Raw genomic sequence first — 27,020 nt, forward strand, 5'->3', positions numbered from 1 at the left:
GAGCAGACAGGCCCTGGGTCAGGAAGCAAAGTCCCAAGAAGGGTCATGCCCAAGCCAGGCTTCTGTTCCCACTGGCAGTGGGCACTAGACCCAGGCCATGGCCAGCATCACCGAGGAGGAGCAGGGACACAGGGTGAGAGGCCCCGGGCACAGCCCTGGCAGGCCCATGAAACGGGCAGTGCCGCTCCTGAGGGCTGTTCTCCCTCCGCACCTGCCGTGCCAGGGCCCTGGCTTCCCCACCCCCACTGGCACATGCCAAATAGGGTCCCAGAGGAGGAGCCGGGAGGCCACTGTGCCCCCAGGCCTCGGACCTGTCCTGGACAAACACAGGTTCAGGTGGCATCTGCCCGGATGCCAACTGTCCCCCTCATTTCCTCCTATTCCTGCAACTGCTGTGACATAATAGAGACAAATCCAGCACTGAACTGGAATATGATGGGTCTGGAGTTGCGTATTTAATTCGCAGTGGGGAGAGAATACTCATAAAATCTCCATCATGACAGAGAGGCCAATAAACACTCGAGAACATAAATATTTGTGTGGGAGGAGGTGAGGAAATGGCTCCGTGAACTGTTTCGTTGTGGAGTCGTTAGCAGAGCAGAGGAAATTGTACTGGCAGAAGTCTCCTGGTACCAATCTGGCGCGTTATAGATGGAGGCGCGGTAATGATCTTGAGTGAGACGTTTTATGGGTGTGTGGACGTTAATCTGAGAGGCACTGAACGTCGGCTACTCGCCCTTCAGATGTCAGGGACCCAGGGCAGCTGGCTGGAGGCGGGGCCACCGGCCTGTTGCAGGAGAAGCCGAGAAGCCATCTTCTGCACCTGCTAGAGGCACCGAGCCGGGTGGGGCTCAGTTCAGAGGGCACTGGGCTTCCCGTGTGGGAACCCGTGCAGGACTGGGAAACACACAGCAGGTACAGCCCAGGTGGTCCTGGTCATGTGACCTTGGGCAGGCCATGTACCCGCTCAACCAAGAGGGCAGAGGAAGGCCGCACCTGCCCTTGGGAGGCAGCGAGAAGTCAGCTGAGACGTGCTCACGGAAGCTCCGTTTAGAGCTCCGAAGACTGGGACATCCCAGTTTAGCCAGGAAGATGCTGGGAGCACTGGCATTTTGGGGAGAGGGGGTGCCAAGGTTCGGCTTTGGGGTTTGACCCTGAGGCCCCTCCAGGAGCACCCAGCAGCTTCCTGTCCCAGCCCCACACGGGGCAAAAATGCTTTGAGCTGTGGCCCTGGAATGTTCGTCTCAGAATCTGGAGCCACTTTGTGGGCGGGCGATAGCCCTTCTCCACACATCAGGACGTTCCTCTCTGTTTCCATGAGAGAACAAAAGGAAACTGACATTGAATGCCCCAAAATCTGGACAGGAAGAGCTGCACAGATGGCGAGAGGTGGGAAAAGGGCAGAGGCTGCAGAATAAACCTCTGTCCTCGAAAATCCTGGCGACTCGGACGGTCACTGGCCTGAGGCGGTCGGCTCAGCCCCACTGTCACCCCGACACATGCACTCATGGGTTCTCCTGGTTTCTCACATACATCAGCCTGTGGCATTGGCACCTCGCTGTCACCCAACACGCGGACAAACACACACACACACACACTTTCTCCTGGTCGCTGAGTGCCCTCATGGCCTTCCCAAGATCTGCCTTCCAGCCAGTGTGAGCAGGTAGCAGAGGCATGGAGGGTGCTGGACCGGAGTCTCTCCCTTGGTGGTCCTCAGTGCAGAGTAGTGAGACACCCCTGGGGAGAAGGCAGCTGGGGGTGGTGATGCCAAGGCCCCCATGGTGTCCCGGCTTCCTGAGGCGCGTGAGTGTACAGGACCTGCTCCCTGTGTGGCTTGGTCAGCTTGTGGTCCAGCATCCCGGGCAGTGGCCACTCCGGCCCCTGTTGGCTGCAGGAGCGAAGGTGCTGATGTCAGCCCAGGGGCATTGTCAGGGCAGCTGCGAGGCTTCGGCCACAAGGTCTGCTCCTGTGAGTGGCTGGAGGAAAATGGAATCTGAGTGGAACGTGCTGGTTCATGTGAGCCAGGATGAGCGCCGCCGTGTGGGCTGCAGCCTTTGTGGGACGGTGTGCGTCAGTAGACAGTAGTGGCGGTATGACCTGCCTTCATGGAAGTTTGGTGTGCAAGGGAAGAGAACCGCTCATTATCGGGATATGGGAGAGAGATGTCTGGGGTCTGGATGACTGGGAGCCCAGGCTGTCCCCTGCGTCCCTCAGGACCAGCACAGTCCTCTCCTGGGACAGTGAACACTGCGGGGTCGAGGCTCCCTGGCACTCCAATGGTGCTTGGTTTGTCTAAAGCCACTAGCCCGAGTCCATCGCTGCCTAAGTCCTTGCCCACCTTGAAATGTGCACATGGGGATATTCCCAGGATGGCTCAGCCCTCCCATTCATGAGCTCCATTTGCCCCAGCCATCCCCAAATGGGCCCATGATTGGAAACAAGGAGACTTGGTGGACATGCCCGATGCCCCTGGACCCTTCCTAGTAGGAGCCCTGCTGAGGTTCAATGCCCACTGCCCACTACACCTTTCCCACAGGGTTGGGCACAGGCACCAGGGGTCCTGGTCATGGAGCTGCAAGCTGGTGAGATCCCAGGACCTGCCTGGGGTGACCTTGGGGTCCAGTGGCTGAGGAGGTGAGGAATAGCATTGCTCCTGCAATGCCGTGCGATTCCAGATGCAGAGGCATGGGCTTGGAGTTGCAGCTATGGGGCCGCGGGCCCCTGTGGCAAGAGAAGAACTCAGCCATCTGCCCACATCACAGGTTTTGGCAGTGGCTGCTCCCTACCAGACATGGCCCCAGGCCCCAGGGTTAAAGTGCAAGCAGGACCTTTCATGGGGCGAGTGTCCCACCTACCAGTAGGACCCCAGCATCCTGCATCAGAGTCTGAGTTCGATTCCCAGATGCGACTCCTGTCTGTAGTTTGCAGCTACTGCAGACGCTGGGAGGCGGCTGAGAGCTCCAGCGACTGGGTCCATTGCCCTGGGGGTGGAAGACCCGGATGGAGCCCAGCCCCGGCCACTGCGACAGGTACCTAGGGTGGTAAACCCAGTGGGTGGTAGCTCCCTATCTCTGTGTCCAACTCGGGGTCTCTTGGGCCGCCAATTAGTCCTAAACACACCTTGAAAACCCTCCCCTTGGAATGAGGTTAGACATTCAGAGAACAAGCAAAGGATAGGCACCAACAACCTCTGGGACCAGAACCAGGCTTCAGGGCATGGTGGAGGAGGGCGCAGGGCAGGCGCAGATCCAGTGAGGGGACTGGCCAGGAGGGAACGTTAGGACCCCTGCTCTGGGGCAGGAAAGCCTGGTAGGCTCTGGGCTAGGAAGAAGGGCAGCATGTGGGGAACAGGGGCTGGGGACAGATAGGACCAGGACTCCCTGGAGGTCCTCAGACAGCTGGCGCATTTGATGAAAAAACTCCGTGTGGCTTCCTGCTTTTTGTGCCACAGTGACCTTCTCATTGCGTTCCACCTTTCTGCCAGCTTTCTGAAGTGCCCTTGGCTTAACTGCAGCAACACTGTGAAAAATCGAGCTAAGTGAATGCACTTACACCCCAAGCTGGAGGAAACGTTAGTGTGGTGGGCAGCATGCGCTCTCACTGCAGAAGGTTCTGGAAGCTAGAATGAACTAATAGGTTTCCTTGTGGAAAAACACTGAAGCCTGCATAGATTCCGCCGCCCCCTACCCACCCCCCGCCAACACACACGTTCTCTTTGGAGTTCCCTCTGATTCTGCAGATGTAGTGTCCTCCACGTCCACATCATGGACCCAAGGGTGACCCAGGGGCTTGCCCGTCCCACGCCCCACCCTCCACACCTTGTCTCCAAGTGAGAGACGCAGATGAAGTTCCTGGATCCTGGCTTCAGCCTGGCCTAGACATGGCTGGTGAGTGAACCTCTTTCCATGGCAGGGAGTGAACCTCTCTTCCTTCCTGTCACTTTGCCTTTCAAGGAAATCCATGGCTATTTTAAAAGTTTGCCATTCCGGAGGAGATGGGAGATGGCTCCCTGGCAGGGGAAGACGGGACATAGTCAGCGCACCTGCTGGGTATGAGGCAGAGAGCCCCAAGGACGCACTATAAGCCTGTGGGGCACTTCCAGCAAGCGAGCAGAGCACCTGTGATGGTCTCCTAGGGGTGGGCGTGGGGCTGCCCTCCTGTGGGTGACCCCCAGCACAGCAAGGATTGGGGGAGTCAGGAACCAGGGACAGAGGAGGGTGCAAGGTATGAACCCGGGACCCAAGCTAAGCCTACAGCAAGGATTCAGTCATGTCCAGCTTATCTTGAAAATTTCATCTTTAGGGCCCAGCGCCATAGCCTAAGTGGCTAAATCCTCACCTTGCATCAGCCAGGATCACATACAGGCCCCGGTATGTGTCCTGGATGTTCCACTTCCCATCCAGCTCCCTGCTTGTGGCCTGGGAAAGCAGTGTAGGACGGCCCAAAGCCTTGGGGCCCTGCACCCGTGTGGGAGACCTGGAAGAAGCTTTCCCAGGCCACAAGCAGGGAGCTGGAAGGGAAGTAGAGCAGCTGGGACTTGAACTGACAACTAGCTGTGATTCCAGCACTACAGGCATAGGATTACTTGCAACGCCACCACACACCCATCCCAACTTGTCTTATTTCTGCTTCCCTTTTTCTGGAGGTGCTAGGTGGGGACGGGAAGGAGCTAAGACTCCGACCCAGGTGTTTGGATGTGGAATACAAACCTTTTCTTTTAAAACAAGTTTATTTATTTATTTGAAAGGCAGAATGACAGAGAGAGACAGGCAGAGAGAGAGATATATTCCACCCGCTGGTTCACTTCCTAAATGTTCAGAATAGCCATGGCTGGGTCAGGCCATACCCAAGGGCCGGGAACTCCATGCAGGTCTCCCACATGGGTGGCAGGCTCCCCCGCCCTCGTGCCATCACCTGCTGCCTCCCAGGCGCACTGGCTGGAAGCTGGAGCAGAAGCAAAGTAGCCTGGACTGGACACAAGCATCACAGTATAGGGTCCGAGCATCGAGTGGTGGTTCGACCCACTATACTGCAACGCCCATCCGCTTTCTCATCTTTCAGATGAAGCCAGCTGTGGAACCCCAGTGGCAAGCAACTGTGACCTCCAAGGCCAGTCAGGAAACATCCAGGCCAGGGAATCCACGGGTACAGGAAGCAGCTGTGGGCAGGTCCAGGGTCTCCTCTCGGGGCGATGGCCGCATGTAAGAGCCAGATAGGGTGGCAATCAGACAACACCGTGGGCACAATGAAAACAAAACAAAACAAAACGGGAAGAAATGACGGAAGAAGCCTCCTCAAGAAGCAAATGGGCAATAGGGAAAAATGGGTGCAGTCCCCGTTAGGTCGCTCCCCGCGGCCGGGGCTGCTCTCCCCCAGGAGCTGGGCTGCAGCCACCATCCGCCCCTGGTCCACATGGCTGATTCCCACCTGTAAAGTGGGGAGGACTGAGTCTGGTGGCGCCTGGGCACCCCTGAGCGTCTGGGGCCTTTCCAAGGCTGGAGGCCCTGGGTTATGGCTTGGCCCCCTGGCCTGACCACAGAGAACTCGCCTTGAGGAGGCCCGTGACCTTGAGAAGCTCGCCACTAGCCCCACCTACTGTGCCTCACCCGCTGCAGACACTGGGGGCTGGAGCTGATTAACAAGACTTCCGCAGACTCCACCTTGCCTTGCCGAACCACACCCAGCAAACCCCGTCCACAGCCCACACCTTGCTGGCCAGGGACGGCCTTTTCCCAGCACACCTGTCAGCACTGAATCTCAGGGGGCCTGTGCACCTGCTTACACACAATGGGGGTAGTACTTCCTGCCTCAGTCACTGCCCAACCCATGACTGCCATGTGTGGATGAATGTTCAATGAATAAGTAAATGAGCCTAAGTTGGTTTTCCCAAACCAGAGGTCTTGGTTTGCACTCAGCTGTCGCCACAGCCGGACCCTGTCTCTCCGGCCCCTGGGCACATGGTGTGGGCTCACCAGAGAGCCTGGTCCCCGTTGTCAGTCAGCCCGTGCGTCTGGTCTTTCGCTTAAAACCGATGCTCTGCTTATGAAAGATACCCTGCTTTTGTGACTTTAGAATCAGTGCTTTTACTCTGCAGAAATAGTACCTTCTTACTGTAAAATCAATAAATAGTGCAGGCAGGGGTGGGTCAACACCTCCCCTCCTCCCCCCGCCTGGCGCAGCCCGCTCCCCAGACGCCCCTGTGGCCTGTTTGTGGCTGTCCACCACCTGCCTGGTTCACTTTTCATGTCAAACACCCACAGCCTCGAACCACACGTGCTTTACAGAACTTTTTTCTTTTTTGTCTTAAGCTTGTGTCTTGGCCTTTTCTTCAATTTCAACACCCTAGATCGAGCTGAACGCCTCTCTGTTGATAGGCTCCCCAGGCGTCCACAGTGGCCAGGCCTGGGTTGCGGCTGAACGCAGGGCGTGAGGACCGCCCCAGTCATTCCCCGACATTCCCCCGTCACCACCACCACCACCACCAGATGTGGGAGTCAGGAACCCGATGACTTAGGCTGGCACCACGGCCTCCTGGGCTGTGCACTGGCAGCCAGCAGGGGTGAGAGGCAGTCACACCGCAGAAGCTGACGTGGGGTGCGGGCATCTCAGCCACTAGGCCAAATGCCTTCTGCTTCCCCTTCTTTCTTGTTTCTTTTTAAAGATTTATTTATTTGGAAGCTTGAGCTACAGAGAGAGAAGGAGAGAGAGAGAGCGATCTTACCTCTCACTAGTTCACTCCCCGAATGGCCACAGCAGCCGGGGTTAGGCCGGGTCGAAGTCAGAAACCAGGAGCTCCTCCCCACATGGACGCAGGGGCCCAGGCACTTGATCCCTCTTCCGCTGCTTCCCCAGGGACATTAGCGAGGAGCTGGATAGGAGGTGGGACAGCTGAGATCCGAACCAGTGCCCACTTGGGATGCGTGCTGTACCATGATGCCCGCCCCACCCCCACACTCCCTTTAAAAGCTGCAGAATACGAGCACGTCACTATTTGTTAACTTTTTCTCTTCTTGTAGATATATATGTTACGCCCTGCATTTTTGCAGTCATAACTAAGTCAGCAGTGGGAAAATCATCTTGCCTCCTTGAAGGAGCGACTACAAGGGTGCGCTGCCCACCTGAGACCCTTGGGATCCTGCCGCCCTCCACCGGGTCCACCTAGACTCTGCTTCAAACAAGAGATTCCAGGGGCCTGTGTTGTGTTGCAGAGGGTTAAATCACCGCTTTGCTATCCCATGTCAGAGAGCGGGCACACCTGCCCGGCTGCTTCAGTCCTGACCCACCTCCCTGAGAGTGGGCTGGGAGAGACCCGGCTGGAGTGCCCGGCCCTGAGTGGGCTGGGAGAGACCCGGCTGGAGTGCCCGGCCCCGAGAGTGGGCTGGGAGAAACCCGGCTGGAGCGCCCGGCCCTGAGTGGGCTGGGAGAGACCCGGCTGGAGCGCCCGGCCCCTGCTTCCACCCGGCCCAGCACTGGCTCTTGTAGCTATTTGGGGAGTAAACCAGTGGATGATCAGTCTCTTTCTCTTCCTTTCAAATAAATAAAATCTAAAAATAATTTTAAAAAGAGAGAGGGAGAGTCCAGGACAGTCACCTCAAGCCACAGATGTTCCCATGGGCATCACTGGTTATTGAATTTGACGGTGGTGTGTCATGCAGTGGGGTGCGCTGGCGGAGGAGAAAAGCCACGATGCCCCGTGGTTATGGCCCCAGCCCACACCGATGGCTGATGACTCTGCTAGCCAAGCACCGAGTCCCAGGCCAGCTGCTCTGGTGCTCAGTCTTCACTGCCATGCCTTCACACAGAGGCCCGGGCTGGCCCCAAGGCACACAGCTCTCACATGGCAAGAGGGCAGTGAGCAGTGGCCGAGCATGGCAAGCCCCAAGTGGGCCCGTTGTTGGCCGCCACCTCTCCCTCCTCCTCCTGGTCATGGATGTGGAAGTAGGGCAGGATTCCCTTCCTGCTTGTTTAGTTTTGCTTGTTTTTGTTTTTAAGAATGATTGATCGGGGTGGGAAGGATTGAGGTTTAGGGAAAATTGGGTGAACTCATTACTTGCAGTTTGCTATTTCTTCTGTTCCTGGGGCAGGGGAGAGACAAAGGGGGAAACCGCTCACGACTTTCCACACGTCCCAGTACCCAGGGATGAGGAACCACCCCCTCATATCAACCCAGAGTCACAATGTGCACATATTCCAAGGGTTCTGTCCGAGTGGCTTGGATGGTTCTGAAACACTCTGGATTTCACTGATCCAGGATGGTGTCACCCTCCCCGTGTCCACTGGCTCCACTCACCGAGGTTTTTTGCTGTCATCGTTAGCTTGGGGTTGTTGTCCAGTTAGTTCTGTTCTTCTGCTACAGCACCAGATGTGCTGCCATGTTCTCCTTTCACAGCAGGGCCTGTGTCCACTGCCCACATTTTTCATTAAGTAGGACATGTTCTTGCAGGTGAGTCCAAGTACCTGGGCCAGGCATCCCAAGCATCGCTGGATCCCCCTCCCCTGGGGCTCACAAACCTGGCACCCACATAGTAGGCAGGCCACAGGACCCAGACCAGGAGACCCAAGCCCCAGCGAATCCCCCACCCCCAGGGCTCATAAACCCAGCACCCACCTCACAGGTAGGCCCCAAGACCTGGGCCAGGCGACCTGAGCCCCACTGAGTCCCCCACCCCTGGGGCTCATGAACCCAGTACCCACCTGGAAGGTGGGTCTCCAGACCCAGACCAGGTGACCTGAGCCCTGCCACTTCCCCTACCACCGGGGTTCACAAAACCAACACCCACCTAGAAGGTGCGCCACAAGATCTGGGCCAAGCAACCCAAACCCCCATCCAGTACCCAGTTCTCCTGGCCCCCCACCACACAGGTGGGCCCCAGGCCCTGAGCCAAGCTACCCAAGCCCTGTCCCTGGCCCCTGGGATCAGAACCCAGTCCCTGCTGGGCTTAGGCTGGCATGACTCGCCTCATCTCAGGTCTGCGATCTTATTGCGAAGCCTGGCCTAATCTAGTCTGCCCCCATTCCAGCTCCTGTTGATACATGCTACAGCCTATCCCAGCCCAGCCTAATTGCTGTCCAGTCCTAATATTTACTGTCTGGTGCTGCGGCCCAATCTGGCTCCTCCTGTCCCCTGCCCTGGTTCTCAGACCTGCCAGTGGGTGTTATGTGCTGGTCCAGAGTGGCCTGTCCCCAGACCTGACCCACATGTATGCTAGCGGGTACTGTAACCTGGCACGGTCTGGGCTGCTCCTTGCCTTGCTTCTTGCGCTCACCTGCAGGGACAGCGTCCTAATGAGGAGTTTCCCAAGCTCCTCCATGGAGTCTCCTCCCAGGGGCAGTTAGTTCTCCTGCACACCAGTGGGTCGTTGGCCCAGGTTGACTTTGTCCACCTCTTATCCTGACAAGAACAGTGGCCTTGTTCAACTGGCCACACCCATTCTGGTTCTTGTTGGGTGTTGCAGCCCATCGCTGCCTGGTCCGCACCCAGACACAGCTTTCGTGTAGTTCAGCAGGAGTCAAGACCTCGCCTGACCTGTTCTACACCCAACCTGGCTCTCAGCACCAGTGGGGCTGGAGTCTAGCCCAGTCTGTGGCTCCACAGTCCCAGTGCACACCCCGCAGGTATAGGCTGTAGCCATGTACAGCCACACCTGCTGCCCTCAGTCCTACTCTGGTCTTCACCACAGGGAGCCCCAACCCAGCTGGGGGCCCCCGTAGCCCGCAGGCAAGGCCTGACCCCATCCGCTATCAGACCCACTCCTCTCACTCTTGTTCTCCCCTCTACATCACTGGTGTCGGTCCCCTACTTAAAAACACATGTCGTGGACTTGTCTATGGAAGTGCCTCAGCTGTAATTCCTAACCTGAGCATGAAAACCGCAGGTTGGGCCCGGCGGCATGGCCTAGCGGCTAAAGTCCTCGCCTTGAAAGCCCCGGGATCCCATATGGGCGCCGGTTCTAATCCCGGCAGCTCCGCTTCCCATCCAGCTCCCTGTTTGTGGCCTGGGAAAGCAGTGGAGGACGGTCCAAAGCTTTGGGACCCTGCACCCGCGTGGGAGACCCGGAAGAGGTTCCAGGTTCCCAGCATCGGATTGGCGTGTACCGGCCCGTTGCGGCTCACTTGGGGAGTGAAACATCGGATGGAAGATCTTCCTCTCTGTCTCTCCTCCTCTCTGTATATCCGGCTTTCCAATAACAATAAAATCTTAAAAAAAAAAAAAAAAAAAAGAAAACCGCAGGTCATCTCACTACCACCTGTGAGATCCCATCATGTCCCTGTAAATCAAGACCCTCTAACCTGGGGAGGCAGAGCCACATGGCCCAGCCACAGGCACCTGTGCAGGTCAAACAAAACCTAACCTCTGGGATGGGGGGTCCTGGAGGCCTGCTGAGCTTTCCTCCCCCCAGGAGCCAGTGTGCTCAGCCGTACACACCTGTACTGGATTTCTTCTTGTTGTTTTTAAAGATTTATTTATGGGCCTGGCATGGTAATCTAGCGGCTAAAGTCCTCACCTTGCACGTACCAGGATCCCATATGGGTGCAGGTTTGTGTCCTGACGGCCCCGTTTCCCATCCAGCTCTCTACTTGTGGCCCGGGAAAGCAGTAGAGGACGGCCCAATGCCTTGGGACCCTGCACCCACATGGGAGATCCACTCCTGGCTCCTGGTTTGGATCAACTTAGCTCTGGCCATTGCGACCACTTGGGGAGTGAATCAGCAGACAGAAGATCTTTCTGTCTGTCTTTCCTCTCTGTGTATCTGACTTTCCAATAAAAATTTTAAAATCTTTCCAATAAAAATAAATAAATCGTTATAAAAAAGATTTACAGAGAGAAAGATCTTCTCTCTGCTAGTTTTGGTGTAACAGCCAAAACTGAGTTGATCCAAAGCCAGGAGCCAGGAGCTTCTTCTAGGTCTCCCATGTGGCTGCAGAGGCCCATGGGCCATCCTCCGTTGCTTTCCCAGGCACATGAGCAAGGAGCTGGACCTGAAGTGGAGTAGCCAGGACTCGAACTAGTGCCATATGGGATGCCAGTGCCTCGGGCAGAGACTCAGCCTACTGGCCCAAAGGAGTCCCTTCCTAGATGTCCACACCAGGGCTAAAGGTGGTTCATGGCAGGCCTGTGGTTTGTGTGTACACAGTTCATGGAAAAGCCAGAGAGGAGGCGTGGAGCCATTCTAAGGTCAGCCTGGCTGCCTACAATTTCAGGGATCTGAGATGTTGGCGGAAGCCTGCCCTGCCCCGGGCCGTGCTGCCCAGCACCTGGGTCCCCTCCGTCCCTCTGGGGGAGCTGTGGATGGGCTGCCCTTCTTTGCCAGGTGCTCAGTTGGCTCTGCTCTTCCAAGCACACTCACAGGAGCAGGGGACAGAGCTTCAAGGTTGGGGTCCAGTTTGCCCCTCATGAAGCCCCAAGTGACTGCCTTGTTCCAATGCATGAAGTGGAGCCCAGGGGAGACCCTCATCTGGGGACGCACCCAGGGTGGGCTGCTCTTCGATGACCCACGGGAGCCCTGGGCTCTGGGCACAGATGCCGGAGACAGAACGGGGCGGGGAGGGCGCTGTGGACTCCTCCCCCTTCCCAACTGCCCTGATAAAAAAGGACTCAGCAAGTCAGTGTCCCGAATAGGTGTCCCCACGCACACAGCCCAACCAAAGGTGGTGACTTTCCGAAACTTTAATCAGCTAATGACCTGGGACATCAGACCCTGGGGGTTTGGGTTTCAGCTTGGGGCCGGTCAGGAGCACTGTAATGACACCCAGGCCTGGCCCGGCCTCTCCACCTTACAGCCGCCAACAACCCAAGTCCTTGAGCACAATGAAATATGCAGGGCTATCTGTGACAGCCGTAAAAGGCGGGCAATTAGCGCGTAATCCGAGAGCGGGAGCTGGTCCTGGGCTGCCCGCGGTTCCCCATTAGTTAAATGCATTTTGTACGTCCTCATCCCATCAAATCAACTAACACTTCCTTTAATTGGTTCATGAATTATACAGCCGCCCCACATTAGAATTTAATCGGCTGTAAACAGTCGTAGGGCCCCCGCAGTAAAGGGGACCGCGCTCATTAATTCGTTAATTTCAGCAGATGGAAGGGGAGCCCGGATGAACGGTGGCAGAACAGAGCGCCTTGGGCAATAGAAGAAGGAGGAAAAGGTGGGGGGCCATTTAAGTTTTTTTAAGGGCTGTCAGAAACTCAATCTGTGGGCTGTCAGCAGCCGGGCCGCCCCCGCCCCTCCATCCCGTAACAGAGAAGTGATGGCGGGTTCATACCGAGGCTTGTCAACCGTCCTTAAACATGAAGCCAGCGGGTAAACCGAGCCCAATGTAAATTAATTCTCGTCTGCCGGCCCCCCTTCCTCCGTCCCCATGAATATTTCATGGCGGGCAGCATAAATATTAATTGTAATAGCGCTGCACAGTGGTTATTATTTCTGTTTTATGACAAATATTCATAAAATATTCAGGACCCTTTTTCAGAACGTTTACGCACTTGATTGTGGAGCGTCCCAGTTTCCCGGGGAGCCTGTAAACATATTGGGGTTCTCTTGATGGACTTTCCCCCTTAATTAATACCGCCGGCTATTAATATTTCATGCAGTCTGAATTTTGTTTTGTTTTGTCTGTAGTAGCGGTCTGTGTGAGGTGAGGGTGGGACGGCGTGCTGCCCACTGAGTCTGTGAAATGGGGTGTTCCTCCTGCCCGCGGGGTTGCCGCTCTCTGACGCTGGGACGGTCTGACAGGGAATGAATGACCTCCCTGCCTTTTTATTTTGAGAACAGTCTCTCTGTGTGTCTCTCTCTACTGCATGCGCGCATGTCTGCTTTCTTAGCCCCAAGTTCTGGCAGCAACCCAGGTCCCTGGAATGAAATTCCTCAGAAGATGCCACTGCAATATTTATGCGAGGATTTAACATAATTTTGGAGTAATTAAAGAACAGGTTGGACAAACACGGCTGCAGATTCCTTGGGCCAGCAGCTCCAGTGGCGAAGGAAGAGGGGGTGCTGGGGAGGCAGAAGGGAGTTGGGGACCTGCACTCCCCCCCTGATAGTACGGTGAGCCCTGAGAGGCAGGCAGCTGGGGTCCCTGAAGAGGCAGTCCAGAGTGATCCCTTCCATCCTTGAGGTGTCCCTTACCTAATGGAGGCAGGGGGTAGGGGTGTGGCTGGGCGGTCCTACCTGGAGGGAGCGTGGCAGTGTCAGCCCAGCTTCCGCCCCCGGCTCACTCACACACACATGCTAGACAGCCTCAGGGACCCCTGTCTCCTCCCTCATCCTTACTCCAGGCTTTGGCAGTGGGCTCACAGCTCTAGGAGGGGGAGCCGCGCAGAGAGAACTGGCAGAACATCTCGGAGCCAGCCTAGAGGCAGACCCTGACCTCGGGGCGGGATCACAGTTCCTCATGGGATCCTTGGGAGCAGGCTTCCGTCCCAAAGTACCTGGCACAGAGGGGGCGCCCTGTGTTGCCATGAGGCCAATGGACAGCCGTGGTGACGCTTGTTGGAAGGCTGAGGGTTAACATCGGAGCTGTCCCAAACGTCAGGCACCTGCAGATGGCAAGGCTCGTGGGGTGGGAGGGAATTAAACCCCAGGCTAACTGCAGGACATACCCAAGTGGAGGTCCCAGCAGTGGGCAGAGACAGTGCCAGGACGAGTTCACGTAACTGCACCAGAAACAGGTGTTCTGTCCAGCATGTACTTCTTTGTTACCTAAAAGGCACAGAGAGAGGAAGAGGGAGAGAGATCCCCTCCGTCCACTGCTTCACTCCCCAAGTGGCCATGACAAGGTCTGGCTAAGGCCAGGAGCCAGAAGCCCCATCCAGATCTCCCATGTAGTTGGGAGCCCAAGGACTTGGGCTATCTTGCGCTCCCTTCTGGGGAGGATCAGCAGGGAGTAGACTGGAAGTGGAACACCCGAGACTTGAACCAGTGTCCAGTATGGATGCAGTCGTTGCAGTTGGCAGCTTAACACACCACGCTACAACGCCAGCCCCAGAAGTTTAGAGGAGCATCGCAGTAGGCCTGCTTGGTCATGCTGTGCTGTTGCCCTGCCACAGGCATGCTGTGTGGTCCAGTTATCTGGGAGAGGTGCCGAGACCCCAGCAGGAGTGCAAAGGGCTTGTTAAGGGGTGACATTCACCCCAAAGAGAGGAGCTGAGAAAAAATGGGAGGAGTGGCAGGCAGATAGTGACACAGAACTGAGCAGTGCCCCACGTCTAGCTCAGCTGGGGTACGGTGAAGAAAGCGTGGCCAGGCCTTGTCCTGCTGCCGTCCCCTGTCGCTGGCCAAGTGCAGCCCTGTGAGAGTGTGACCCTGGCTGACAAACCCAGGCTTAAAACACCCATCCAGTGATAAGCAATGAAAAAGATGGATCCACCCAGTGTGGACAAGCGGGGCCCGGGTAGCCGTGACTGCACACGGGGCCAAGGCCGGACGTGCCGGATGCCTGCAGGCTCTGAGGGCTGCCTGCGGTTTTGCTGCTGGAATCCTAAGCCACCTGGTGAACACGTCCTTCTGCACCCCCACATGGGGAGCCACATCAACACGTGGGACCTCCTGTGTCTGAATGTCCCCGGGGGACAACTCCTCACAGCAGGAAACGTGCTGGACTGAATGGCTGTTTGGAGCCAGGGCCAGGGTGGGAGGGGCCACTCATGGACACCCCATGTCTCAGAGGGTCATCACATGTGTTCACAGCGTGTCCTGTGATCGCTGGACACATGTGTGCCATGTGAACTGCACGGGGAGGCTCATGCCACCTTCTCCTGACACAGATCAGCTCGTCACCTTGGGGAAACTGGCACATCCCTCATCTGATCCCACTGTCATGTGGCACCCAGTGGCCCTGCGCTAAGGGACACCAGGCCGTCACCTCCAGGCCTCTGCCGTCTGCGTGTGAGGGCGATGTGCTCAGGCAGCCGGAGGGACTGCGGACCCACACCTGCCTCCCTTCTCTCCCCACAGCCATGATGCTACAGGTCACAGGACTGCATCCCATGTTATGGCTGTCATCAGGCTCCAGTGTCTTAGGTGACGCAGGTGTTCATTAGGGTCTATTTTACTTACTTGAAAGATAGAGTTCAAGAGACAGAGAGAGAGAGAGAGAGATCTTTCATCCACTGGTTCATTCCCCAAAAGGCTGCAGTGGCCAAGGCAGGGTCCAGCTAAGGTCAGGAGCCAGGGACTCCAGCTGGGTCTCCCACATGGGCAGCCAGATCCCAGGCAGTGGAGTTCTCAGATGCATTCAGTTGGATTGGAAGTAGATCAGCACTCTAATATGGGATGCCGGCGTCACAGGCAGTACCTTCACCAGCTGTGCCACAATGCCAGCCCCAACAATTTTCTGAACTCAGATTTGGTGGTGGTCACATAGGCCTGTGGAGGTACTGGAAACTATGGAGGCGTTCTGTACCCCTGAAGAGCTGACCACCCTCAGACCTGGGCCTCCCTCTCTCCTGTGGTACCTGCTGGCGCCTTCTGGCATGGCAGGTGTCCCGAGGCAGCCAGGGAAATGTTTGCCAACCCCAGTCTGCCTCTAGGGTCTCAATTGGTTTCCACACTTCAGGACTGATACAGGTCGCCACTGTCAGACAGGCGCAGAAGCCCGGCAGCACTCTACCTGCAGGTGGGGTGGGCAGCTGCTGGCTGGTACCCAGCAGGCCAGCACCCCCAGGAGGGTGTGGGAGATGGACAGCTGGGGGAGCAAGTGCCCCTAATGCTCTGGCACAGGTGACCAAGAGGCGGGGCATGGACACTCTAGATACCTGGCGGCCCCTAACAGCAGCTGCGGGCATCCTGGATACGCCTGGGCATCAGAGCAATGCCAAGACGTCTGTGTGCCTGGGCCACCTTGTTGAGGTTCTCCTGGGACCCCCAGCCACAGCTGAGAGCCACAGGTTGCAGCTGGCACGGTTGTACTGCCCTTGCAGCGGGGTGGTCCAGGGTGCACATGGCCCCCCAGGAAAGGAGAAGGACAAGCCGTTGGAGTGGTGGGAGAGACCAGGACCCCCAGGGGCTCACCCTGGACAGCAAGCTCCCTCAGCGGCTCCCAGCATGCTCAGCTTCTGGGGGCCAGGGTGCAGAGGGTAGCCTACTCCCACCTTCCTATCCATTTCCCCCACCCGAAGTACATGGCCCCACAGCCGCTGACCTCGGTCACAGTCTTGGCTCTTGATTCCTGAATGCGTGGGAGGATCCCCATATCCTCCAGCTTGCGTGCTGTGGGCCTGCGTGGGCGTCGGGATCCGGGCAGTCTTTCCTCTCCTGCCAGGCCTGCATTGCAGCTCGTGTGCAGCACAGAGCCCTGCGCACGCTATAAAGTCAGGTTGGCAGTGTGGAGCTGCAGAGACGCAGCTGGTGTACATCAGGGGGTCCTTACCAAGCCCCTCCCGAGTCAGAGTGCTGTCTCTACTGCTTTCCCAGGCCACCAGCAGAGGCTGGACGGGAAGGGGAGTAGCCGGGACTGGAACTGGATCTACTATCATAGGCGGTGGACCCGTTACGCTGTGTGAGAGACCTAGAACTCCTTGCACGCTGAGGGCTGGCCCCTGGCCTCTTGGCTTCTCTGGCGCTAGCTGCTTCCTGACCCCAAGCCTGCAGGGGGCCTGCGTATGCTGGTGGGCCCTTTCGGCTGCTCCTCCAGCCACTCTGCTCACTCCCAGGCTGGCCAGGCTCTCCCAGGTGCTCTGAGCAGTGGGCTTCCGGGCATCCAGCCAATCTTCCATTTTTCTGCCACCTTTTTCTGCCTGAAACTCGATTGCATTTCTCTTTTTGGGGGAACGCTTGCCCAGCTTCCTGGCTGGCAACACTTTGCAGTGTTTCCTCCGTGCTTGCGGGGCGGAGGCAGGCCTAGCAGTGCGTGCTGGAGGAGGTGTTCTTCCGTGACCCTCAGTTCACAGACCACCTAGGCCTGTGACGCCCCGCCCTGGCCTGCTGCCTCTGCCCAGCGCCAGGAGTGCCTGCTAGTTTACGATCAATGATAGAGGGAATGTTTTGCCTGCCCCAGAGGGTCTGTAGACAGCCTGCCTGGAGTCGCCAACTATCAATTATGCACAGTTTTCAGGAAGAAGTGGCCAGCGTGAGCCTCCCTTTAAACTTTGAAGGAGTGGGACCCGGGTAGCGGTGGCGGAGGACACAGCCACCACCTGAGGGCAGGCAGCCAGGGAGCCTGGGATTTTTAAAATGAGGCAGAAACACTCGGCCTTGAGTCTTCCAACACCCAACTCCTGCAAGCGCAAAAAATACACTCAGTAAACTCAGAAATTCCAGACAGGGCCTTACCCACCCTCTAGGGAGGCCTCACATTGGCACTACCCCAACCCTGGCACACAACGCGGAGGGTGGAGTGTCCTCTGCCCGTGCGTGTGCTGCTGAAGACACCTGCCAGGAGAAGCGGGCAGCTGAACCCATTCCAACCGCCCCCAAAGCTGATGGGGGTGCTGCAGCTGGGCCTCCCCTGATGTCACAGCAGTCCCCTCCAGGGGCCACAGCCACTGGCTCGTTCCACACAGCAGGGTGCACCTGCAGCTGTAGATGGCTCATTCCCGCACACAGGGAGCCCTGAATCCACTCAAAGTCGGGTGTTGGAGCTGTAAATAACCCTCTTTTTTTTTTTTTTTTTTAACATTCATTTATATTGGAAAGTCAGACTTACAGAGAGGAGGGACAGAGAGAAAGATCTTCCATCCACTGGTTCACTCCCCAAGTGGCCGCATTGGCCAGAGCTGGGCTGATCCAAAGCCAGGAGCCAGGAGCTTCCTCCAGGTCTCCCACATGGGTGCAGGGTCCCAAGGCTTTGGGCCGTCCTCTGCTGCTTTCCCAGGCCATAAGCAGGGAGCTGGATGGAAAGTGGAGGAGCTGGGATATGAACCAGCACCCATATGGGATCCCAGCACATGCAAGGTGAGGACTTTAGCCATTAGGCTACTGCGCCAGGCCCACTTTTTTTTTAATGACATACTCAGTCGCTGACATTCTGTTATAGTAACAGTAAACAGACTAGTAATGCGGGCACTCCCAGAGTTCTTGGAAAACAGCCTGTAAATTCATTTGGATGTTGGGCCCGGCGACGTGGCCTAGCGGCTAAAGTCCTCGCCTTGAAAGCCCAGGGATCCCATATGGGCGCCGGTTCTAATCCTGGCAGCTCCACTTCCCATCCAGCTCCCTGCTTGTGGCCTGCGAAAGCAGTGGAGGACGGCCCAAGGATTTGGGACACTGCACCCGCGTGGGAGACCCGGAAGAGGTTCCAGGTTCCCGGCTTCGGATCGGCACGCATCAGCCCGTTGTGGCTCACTTGGGGAGTGAACCATCGGACGGAAGATCTTCCTCTCTGTCTCTCCTCCTCTGTGTATATCTGGCCGTAATAAAATGAATAAATCTTAAAAAAAAAAAAATTCATTTGGATGTCAAAAAACAATTCTGAAATCCCTGTGTGATGTTATCCACAGCCAGGAGCTTCTGGGTCCCCCATGTGGGTGCAGGGCCCCGAGGACTTGGGCCCTTCTCCACTGCTTTTTCTGGTGCATTCGCAGGGATGTGAGTCAGAAGCGGAGCAGCCGGGAGACAAACTGGTGCGCCTGTGGGCTGCAGGCCTTGCTGCACTAGGACACAGGTCCCACCCAGGAGCTGGCCGCTCTCCGGGGCCACTGCACGTGGCCTCACTTTCATCCTTTGCTCTGGTTTCTCTGCATGAGCCGCACACCTTGGCCTGCCAGCCCCGCCCAGTCGGGCCCACAGCCCCCTTCCCTCCCTCCACAGGTCCGTTTCATCTTGCTTCGCGACCAGCTCTCTTCGCCAGCTTGACCCATTCTGCCGCCGTCCTGCGGGAGTCTTCTCTCTATCTTAGACCACATGACTGCTTGTGCTGACATGTCTGTAAACTCCAGGCAGGCCAGTGCTACAGTGTAGTGAGCAAACCCACCTCCTCTGATGCCAGCATTCCACACAGGTGCTAGTTCAAGTCCTAGCTGCTCCACTTCGGGTCCAGCTCCCTGCTAATGCACCAGAGAAAACAGCAGAGGACAGCCCGAGTTCTTGGGTCCCTGCATCCACGTGGGAGACCCGGCTTGGGCTTCACCCAGCCCTGGCTGTGTGGCCATCTGGGGAGTGAACCAGCAGGTGGAAGATCTCTCTGTGTCCCTCCCTTTTTTTCTGCAACTCTGCCTTTCAGATAAAGTGAATCAGAAATAAATAAATAGTAAATAAATAATGTGACGCCCCCTGGAAAGAGGAAAGATACGCAAAGAATTAGATCAAGAGGCGACCCAGATGGTGGAGCGACCAGCAGCTGCCGCAAACGTGGCAGAAGTGCCGTTTGTGTCTGTCCTGGTTTACTTCCCAGATCCACAGAGGCCAGAGCTCAGCTGAGCTGAAGTCAGTTTCTCACGTGGGTGCAGGGTCCCAGGGCTTTGGGCCGTCCTCCACTGCTTTCCCAGGCCACAGGCAGGGAGCTGGATGGGAAGTGGGGCAGCCGGGATTAGAACCAGCGCCCATATGGGATCCCGTGCTACAGGTGGTAGAGCAACATGTTGAGCCACTGCACCAGCCCTTCGTATTCCATTTTCTTAACACCTTCTGATCAACACTGGTTTTTAATTAAGACTTTAAAATTTAATAGATTTTTAAAATTTAATAGACTTTTAATAAAGTTCAGCCTAATTTTTTTTTTCATAGATTATGATTTGGATGTCATTTCTAGGGAAATCTTTAACTCAGAGTCACAAAAGATTCTCAGAGCTTCGTGATTTGGGGTTTTGTGCTTATGCCGTTGGGCGGTTTGGGGTTAAATGTGTGTATGGTGTGAGGGAGTGGTCAGGGTTCTTCTCACGGTGGTCATTTGGTGTAGCAGGCCTGTCAGCCGTGCCAGCATCATCGGAAAATGGCGTTCCTCTTGCCCCAGTGAGCGGCAGGCGGCCCCGCTGCCCGACAAGCGGCCGTGCTTGTTTGTGGACACCGCATTCTGTTCCTGAGACGTTCTAATCTGCCCTTTCACCGTCAGTCTTAAAATCAATTCAACCTTTTTTTTAATTGCCTTAATCACTCGAATTCCTTTCTCTTTCCATATAAAGTTTAGAATTAACTTTCAGAGGACCTTGCTGAAAGCTAGATTGGAACCGTCCCGAGTCTACAGCCCTGTGGGAGGAAGCTGAGCTCCCAGCCCGCACGTGGTGCCCTGGCTCCTGTAGGCAAAGCCTTCCTGAGCTCCTCGGGCATGGCTTCCTGCTTCTCACAACACAGTGCTCCTGCTGCTTTACTCGCTCTCTGCCTGAGAGTTTCATTTCATCCTGTAGTAAATGTTCCCTCTTGATTTTGGTTTCCAGCTTTTTATCACCCGTGTCCAGAAAGTACATTTACCTTTTCTTAAGAGTTCTCGTAAAAAAAAAAAAAAATCTTTATTTGAAAGGTGGAGTTGCAGTGAGAGAGAAAGGCCTGGAGAGAGAGCTCCCCAAATGGCTGCCAAGGTCCGGGCTGGGTCAGGTCGAGCTCAGGAACTGGGACTCCATCTGGGTCTTTCACGTGCGTGCAGGGAGCCAAGCACTCGAACTCCCTTCTGCTGCTTGCCGGGCACATCAGCAGGGAGCCGGGTCCACAGTGGAGCAGCCAGGTCTCAGGCCAGCACCTGTACGGGCACTGGCTCTGCAGGCAAGCGGCTTCACCCACTATGCCCCCATTCACATACTGTTTTTGTGACTACGCAGGACCCCATTTCCCCACCCCCATCCACACCTGTCATTTCCTGTTTTTTTTTTTTTATTTAAAGATCTTTTTATTTATGTGAAAGGCAATGTTACAGAGAAGAGAGCCAAAAATAGGGAGCTGTCCCATCCATTGGTTCACTCCCCAAATGGCCTGTATGGCTGGGGATAGGCCAGGCAGAAACCAGGTGCCAGGAGCTTCTGGGTGTCCCACATGGGTGCAGGATCCAAGCACTTGACCATCCTCTGCTGCTTTCCCAGGACTCAAGCAGGGAGCTGGATAGAAAGTAGAATAGCCAGGACTCGAACTAGTGCCCCTATGGGATGCTGGCGTCACAGGCTGAGGATCAGCACACCACAGCACAATGCCGGCTCCAGGGTTCTTTTCTTCAATCTTCAGTGGCTCTTTGTTCCTGTACTGTGCTGTGCCTGCAGTACATCTGAGCAAGGCCCGGGGTTCCATCTATCCCCAAGGCTGGGGCAGACACTGACTCCTTTGCCTCTTAGTGACTCGGTTTCCTGTCTTGAACACTAACTCAGGGGAGGCAGCTCTGGTTCCCAGGTGGACCGTGTGCTTTGAAGACCCTCCCATCCCCACCCCAGGGCAAGCCCCTTTCCCCAAGGTCCCCTGCTGGACCTGAGCAGCTGACTGATTGACAGGCAGAGTGCCCCGCCCCCAGCTCCGGCACCCTGGGAGGAGGCAGGGAGAGGCTAGATTTCTGGATTTCAGGCGAGCTGATCAAACATCAGGCAGGTCTTGGAAACACGGGTGAGTAGCCCTCCCCCGCCTCACGGAGCCTGCAACCCACCCTGGGTCTCATTAGAATGCCCTCTCCAACCCAGCAGGCAGGCAGGCAGCTAATAAGCTCCCAGGCCTCCCACGCGCGGCAGCCAGGGACCAGGGGCTCCCCAGACCCCCTCTGCCTCCTCTCCTGAGGCACCCTCAAGGCTGCGCCCGCACCCCACCCACAGTGCCCACAGCAGGTGCGTGGAGATGGTGGGGGGCGTCCACCCAGGCAGCCCAGCTTTGAGGCTCCTCCCCTCACTGCTTTCTGTTCTGGCTGTGTTGTTATAAATAAGTGGCAGAAAACACAAGGCCAAGAGGAGCTGGGGCAGGAGCAGAGAGCCCAGCGCCCTCCCTGGGCTTCCCGTGGGCTGCCAGCTGGCTGTCCTGGCCAGGCTTTTGCCAGGGGCAGGTTTCAAACATTAGCATGGTCCCAAGCCACCCCCATGCATGACGAAGGCAGCCTGGATCCCTCGTGTGGGTCGGGGCTTGTGGATTTGTAAAGCAGTTTTCTGGACCTGCTGCCTTTGGTGGTGGTGGTGGGGGCAGCGTTAGTGGCCAGAGTAACACTGTCAGTGGCCAGCAGCCACAGCAACAGCACTGCTGTGGGCCCTGGGGGGTGTGGAGCCGCTGCAGCACCTGCACCCCGTGTGTGTGCAGGTTCTGTGTAAGAGGGCACTCCGTGCATGTGTGTTCAAGCGTGTGCTCCTCTGGTGCGTGCTCCCATGCACACTCCAGCGTGTACTCCCTGCCTTTGTGCTCCCACGTGTGCGTTCCCCCCAGAGCTGCTACTCTGCTGCTCCTCGGGAATGGACGTCAGTCTTGGGAACAGGCGCAGGGAGGGAGAGGCCCCGGTCAGTGGGTTTGTTGTCAGGGCTGTGGGTGTCACTGCTACCAATGCTCCTGACGTCACTGCAGCAGGAGCTGCTCCCCGTCCTCGGAGGCTATGTGAAGGAGCCACGCGACAAACCAGAAAGCACGCCATGCAATATCAGGAGTGATTCTTTTGAATGTTTATTCATTTTATTTGAAAGGCAGTTACAGAGGGAGGAGAGAGACAGAGAGGAAGATCTTCCGTCCGATGATTCACTCCCCAGGTGGCTGCAGCAGCCGGAGTTGCGCTGATCTAAAACCTGGAGCCTGAACCGTCCCCTGGGTCTCCCACGTGGGTGCAGGGTCCCAAGGCTTTGGGCTGTTCTCCACTGCTTTTCCAGGCCAAAAGCAGGGAGCTGGATGGGAAGTGGAGCAGCCAGGACTTGAACCCAGCACCCGCATGGGATGCTGGAACGCTAGGCAGTAGCCACAGTGCCAGCCTCAGGGATTATTATTATTATTTTTTAATAAAGCATTACCAAGGTGGTTCTTAAGGACTTAATTGTTTATTTAATCACTTACTCAAGAGACCGCATCCCCGTTTCCTGGTTCACTCCCCCCAGTGCCTGCAGTGGCTGAGATTGGGTTAGGCAAAGCCAGGAGCCAGGAACTCCACGTGGGTGGCAGGGGCCTGGGCACTCAGGCTTCTGCTGTTTTGCCAGGTTCAATAGCAAGGAGACAACTAGGCGAATCTCCAACGCCGAGGAGCTGGTCCCAGCCCCATCCTTCAGTGGAGGGAGCTGAGTCTGAGGGAGGTGGTCAGTGGCTCGGCAGGTCCAGGCAGGGATGAGACCTTGACACAGACTGGGGACTCCTGCAAGGATGAAACATGCCACCTTGCCCACCCAGAGAGGTGCCAGCAGTGGTCAATGAGCAGCAGTGCAGGCACACATGTGGCCGGAGCCACGAGCGAGGCAGGTGCCGAGGGGCTGACCCTGGCAGCTCAGGGCTCTAGAGGCGTCTCTGGTTGGCTGGGCCGTGGCTCTGGGAGAGGTGGCCAGGGGCTGGGGATGACCTGGACTCGGAGGGGTGCGTGAAGCAGGGGCCTTGGCCTGGCTGCTGTATGCTGGGTAGGGTGGGAGGGGTGCTGCAGAGCCAGAGTGTGAGGACAATGGGTTTGTTCCTGTTCTGCCTCCCCCAGGGTGTTCTTCCTGAACGTGCCCTTGGACTCAGTCATGGAGCGGCTGACGCTGAGGAGGATGGACCCTGTCACAGGAGACAGGTGGGTGCTGGGCTCCTGGCCAATGCCCTGGCATGGGGTCAGCACAGCACATGACCAAGGACAGAACCCGGGCTCACCCAGCTGGCTCTGGGGGTCCATGACTAGTCACCTCTTTTGCTTGCAACAGGAAGTGAAATATCCAAGGCTGTACTGGCACCCCTGGGGACACGGGCACCCCTGGGGACACGGGCACCCACCCTGCAGTCACTGCCTTCGACCAGCCTGCGCCGAGCAGTGTCCCTTGGGCCAGGGGATGTGTGTCTTGGACCTTGGTGTCGCTGTGCACACCCTTCCGCATGGGACCCAAGTGCCCTCAAACTCCCTCTTCCCTGTCTGGCTAGGAGCCCAGGGAGGGGCAGGCAGGCAGGAAGCCCGGTCTCTCTAACGTGACCCAGCATAGGGACAGGCCTCGGGCCGCTGCCTCCAGCTCCTGGGGCACTGGTGGTCCAAGGGCCTGGCAGCCATCTCCCCTGCTGGCTGCGCTGAGCGGGGTTCCCGTCCCTCCCGCAGGTACCACCTCCTGTACAAGCCCCCGCCCACGCAGGAGATCCAGGAGCGCCTGTTGCAGAACCCCAGGGACCACGAGGAGCGGGTCAAGTTCAAGATGGACCTGTTCTACCGCAACTCGGCAGAACTCGAGCAGTTCTACTCGCAGGCCATCACCCTCAACGGCGACCAGGACCCCTACACTGTCTTCGAGTACATCGAGAGCGGCATCATCAACCCCCTGCCCAAGAAAGGCCCCTGAGGGGACTAGCCCCTCCCTTACCCCAGCCTCCACCCCGCCCTGACCTTCTGCAAACTGCCCCCAGCCCAATAAAGAGCTCCTAGTGGGCAGCTGTAAGACAGCCAGGTGTGGGGGGAGCCTGGAAGTGGGGAGGCAGGGGCATCACACACCTCAGCTGGGTTCCTGGAGGCAAACACGGCCAAGGCCACAGCACAGCCATGCTTCGGGGTCCTCAGAGCCACTTTGCTCTCACAGCCTGCACAGGGCTGGTTTGGGGGATTGGCCAAGGTGGGGCGCAGCAAGCTCAGAGTCTGGCACACAGGAGCCAGCCTCTCACTGGACCCAGCTGTCAGAAAATACACCCCCAGTGGAACTCTCCAGAAAGGCGGGCAGGTGTCTGTGGTGAGCCCAGCTGTTTCCACACAAGAGGAACCTGGGAAAGCAGGAAGCCAGTGTGGAACAGGGCCCTGCAGGGCACATGGGGCCAGGAAGAGGCCTCTGGAGTGGGTGGGGGGACACCCAGGGGTGCCGTGCCATTTAAGCCTGGTGGGGCAGCAGCTCCTCCTCCACAGCCACACCCATCCCATAGTCAAGGGTGGAGCAGCAGGAGCACCCTGAGGTCACACAGGGTCAGTGACTCACTCCCAGACCTCCTGGATCCCGAAGCAGGTGCCCTCTGCCCATGGGACCCCCACTGGCCAGGCCCGCCCGAGGTCCCCTCTCAGCATGATGTCTGGGCCCTGTCTCTCTGGGACACCGTGTCACAGCGGGGATCACCAAGGACCCTCCCTGGAGCCCAGAGCACTGAACGGAGTGCTGCTCTTCAGCACGGGCGATGGGGATCACACTTAAGGCTGTCACCTCACTGGGTGGACACCAGCTACTCCGTCTTGATTTTTGTGTTCACCTGCAGGGACTATGCCCTGACAGAGGAGTTCTCCAAGCCCCTCTATCAGGTCACCTCCCAGTCGCAGCTCTTACACACACTGCTGGGTGCTTGGCCCAGCCCGACTTGGCCCGCCTCTTGTCTTGGCAGGAACAGTGGTCTTGTCTGACAGTCCACACCTGTTCTGGCTCTTACTGTTGGGTGCTACAGCCCAGCCCTGCTTCACTCCCAGACCCAGCTCTCATGGGTTCAGTGATCTAACCCAGTCTGTCCTACCCCCACTCTGGCTCTTTCAAGCACCAGTGGGTGTTGGAGTCAAGCCCAGTCTGGCACACCCAGACCCAGTCCACACCCATGTTAAGGTATACTTAGTCATGTCCAGTCCAGTTTGCCCCCATTCCGGCTCTCATATTCACCGGTGGGCGCCATAACACAGCAGGGCATCCCCTTAGCTCCTTGTCGGTCCTGCTCCCAGCCACAGACCTTGCATACCAGTGGCTGCTCTGACCCAGACCGGCATAGCCCCATCCCCTATCTTGCTTTTTGTCATCAGAGGCTTCATCCTGGCTTGTCCCGCCTGCCCCCAGTCCCAACTCTCGCTCATGGGTGCTGCAGCCTAACCCTGCCCAGTTTGCCCCCATCCCTAGCTTTCAGGCAAATCGGTAGCTATGATAGCCTAGCTCAGCATGGCCCACATTCAGTCCTGACTCCTGCACATGCCAATGTACTAAGATTTGGCCCAAGCCTGTACCCCCAAGCCCCCAGGACCCCGCCTGTGCCAGCAGAAGCCAGGTGCTCATGCTGGCAGGAAGGCAAATGTTCTCTTGGGCAGTGGCAGATGATGGACAGGCAGGCCCTGCACCACAGCCAGACGTGGGCAAGCTGGGCCTCAAGGGTCAGCTCTGGGTACTAGAATCAGACGCGAACATCCGGAGAGTAAATGGCCACTCTAGACCCCCAGACACCCTGGTGTTAGGGTTCTGGCTGTCCTACTTCCCAGCCAGCTTCCTGCTGATGTCCCTAGGAAGGTAGCAGGAGACCTATGTACTGTCCCTTGCAGCCTCGTAGGACACCCAAGTGGAGTGCCAGACTCCTGGCTTCAGCCTGGCTCAGCCCTGATTGTGGTGAACCAACAGATGGCGCTCTTTCTCTACCCCTGCCCTCAGCAAATTCTTAGAAACAATGAGGACAGGCCTGGCGTGGCAGCCTAGTGGCTGTGGCCTTGCCCTGCATGCACCAGGATCCCATGTGGCCACTGCTTCATATCCCTAGTGCTCCACTTCCTGTCCAGCTCCCTGCTTGTGGCTTCCCACGTTCTGAAGCCCCCTGGTCCCATGTGACTGACATGCAGCTCAACAGAACCACACCGGTCGCCTTCACGGCTATCTTTGTTTTGAAAAGGCCAGGGTAGCTGACTGGGTGGCTGCTGGGGTGGCTGCTGGGGTGGCTGCAGGGCCACTGGCTCTCCCGGCTGTTGGCCTTGCCTGCACCTCAGGCAGCTGCTGAGCCCTGCTATGAACCAAGGGGACCCCAAAGACAGACGAGTATACAAACACTTCTGTTTATTTTGAATAAAAAAGTGGCCAAAATAACAATACTAGTGGCTTGGCATACAAAACACAACGCATCTGAGGTGACTTCACATTTACAAAACGGCCACCATGTACAGCACAGCGTATTCACACAACCTTGTGGGACTTCCAAGTACCAGCCTCACGGCAGTGGGAGGGATCCAGAACAGGAAGAGAAGCCAACGGGCTCATATCGCAGACACTCTGCCAAGCAGTGCGCTGGCCTGGAGACAGCACCTGCTACCCTCTTCAACAGCATCAGCTAAAGTGAGACGCC

General features: G+C 57.1%; 1 protein-coding gene across 5 annotated transcripts in view; it reads left to right on the forward strand.

Annotated features, from left to right (window-relative positions):
• The window catches only part of AK8 (adenylate kinase 8), a 111,093-nt gene extending 86,686 nt beyond the window's left edge, over positions 1 to 24,407 (forward strand). For all 5 annotated transcript variants that reach the window (XM_058672719.1, XM_058672715.1, XM_058672718.1 and 2 more), the window contains 2 exons: positions 23,479 to 23,559; positions 24,070 to 24,407. In XM_058672719.1, coding sequence (XP_058528702.1) covers positions 23,479 to 23,559; positions 24,070 to 24,307 — 319 coding nt within the window. In that variant the 3' untranslated portion in view covers positions 24,308 to 24,407. The remainder of the gene's footprint in view (positions 1 to 23,478; positions 23,560 to 24,069) is intronic.
• The last annotated feature ends 2,613 nt before the right edge of the window (positions 24,408 to 27,020 follow it).

This window comes from Ochotona princeps, chromosome 14 (assembly GCF_030435755.1).
Source record: "Ochotona princeps isolate mOchPri1 chromosome 14, mOchPri1.hap1, whole genome shotgun sequence".
In the NCBI taxonomy this organism is placed as follows: Eukaryota; Metazoa; Chordata; class Mammalia; order Lagomorpha; family Ochotonidae; genus Ochotona; species Ochotona princeps.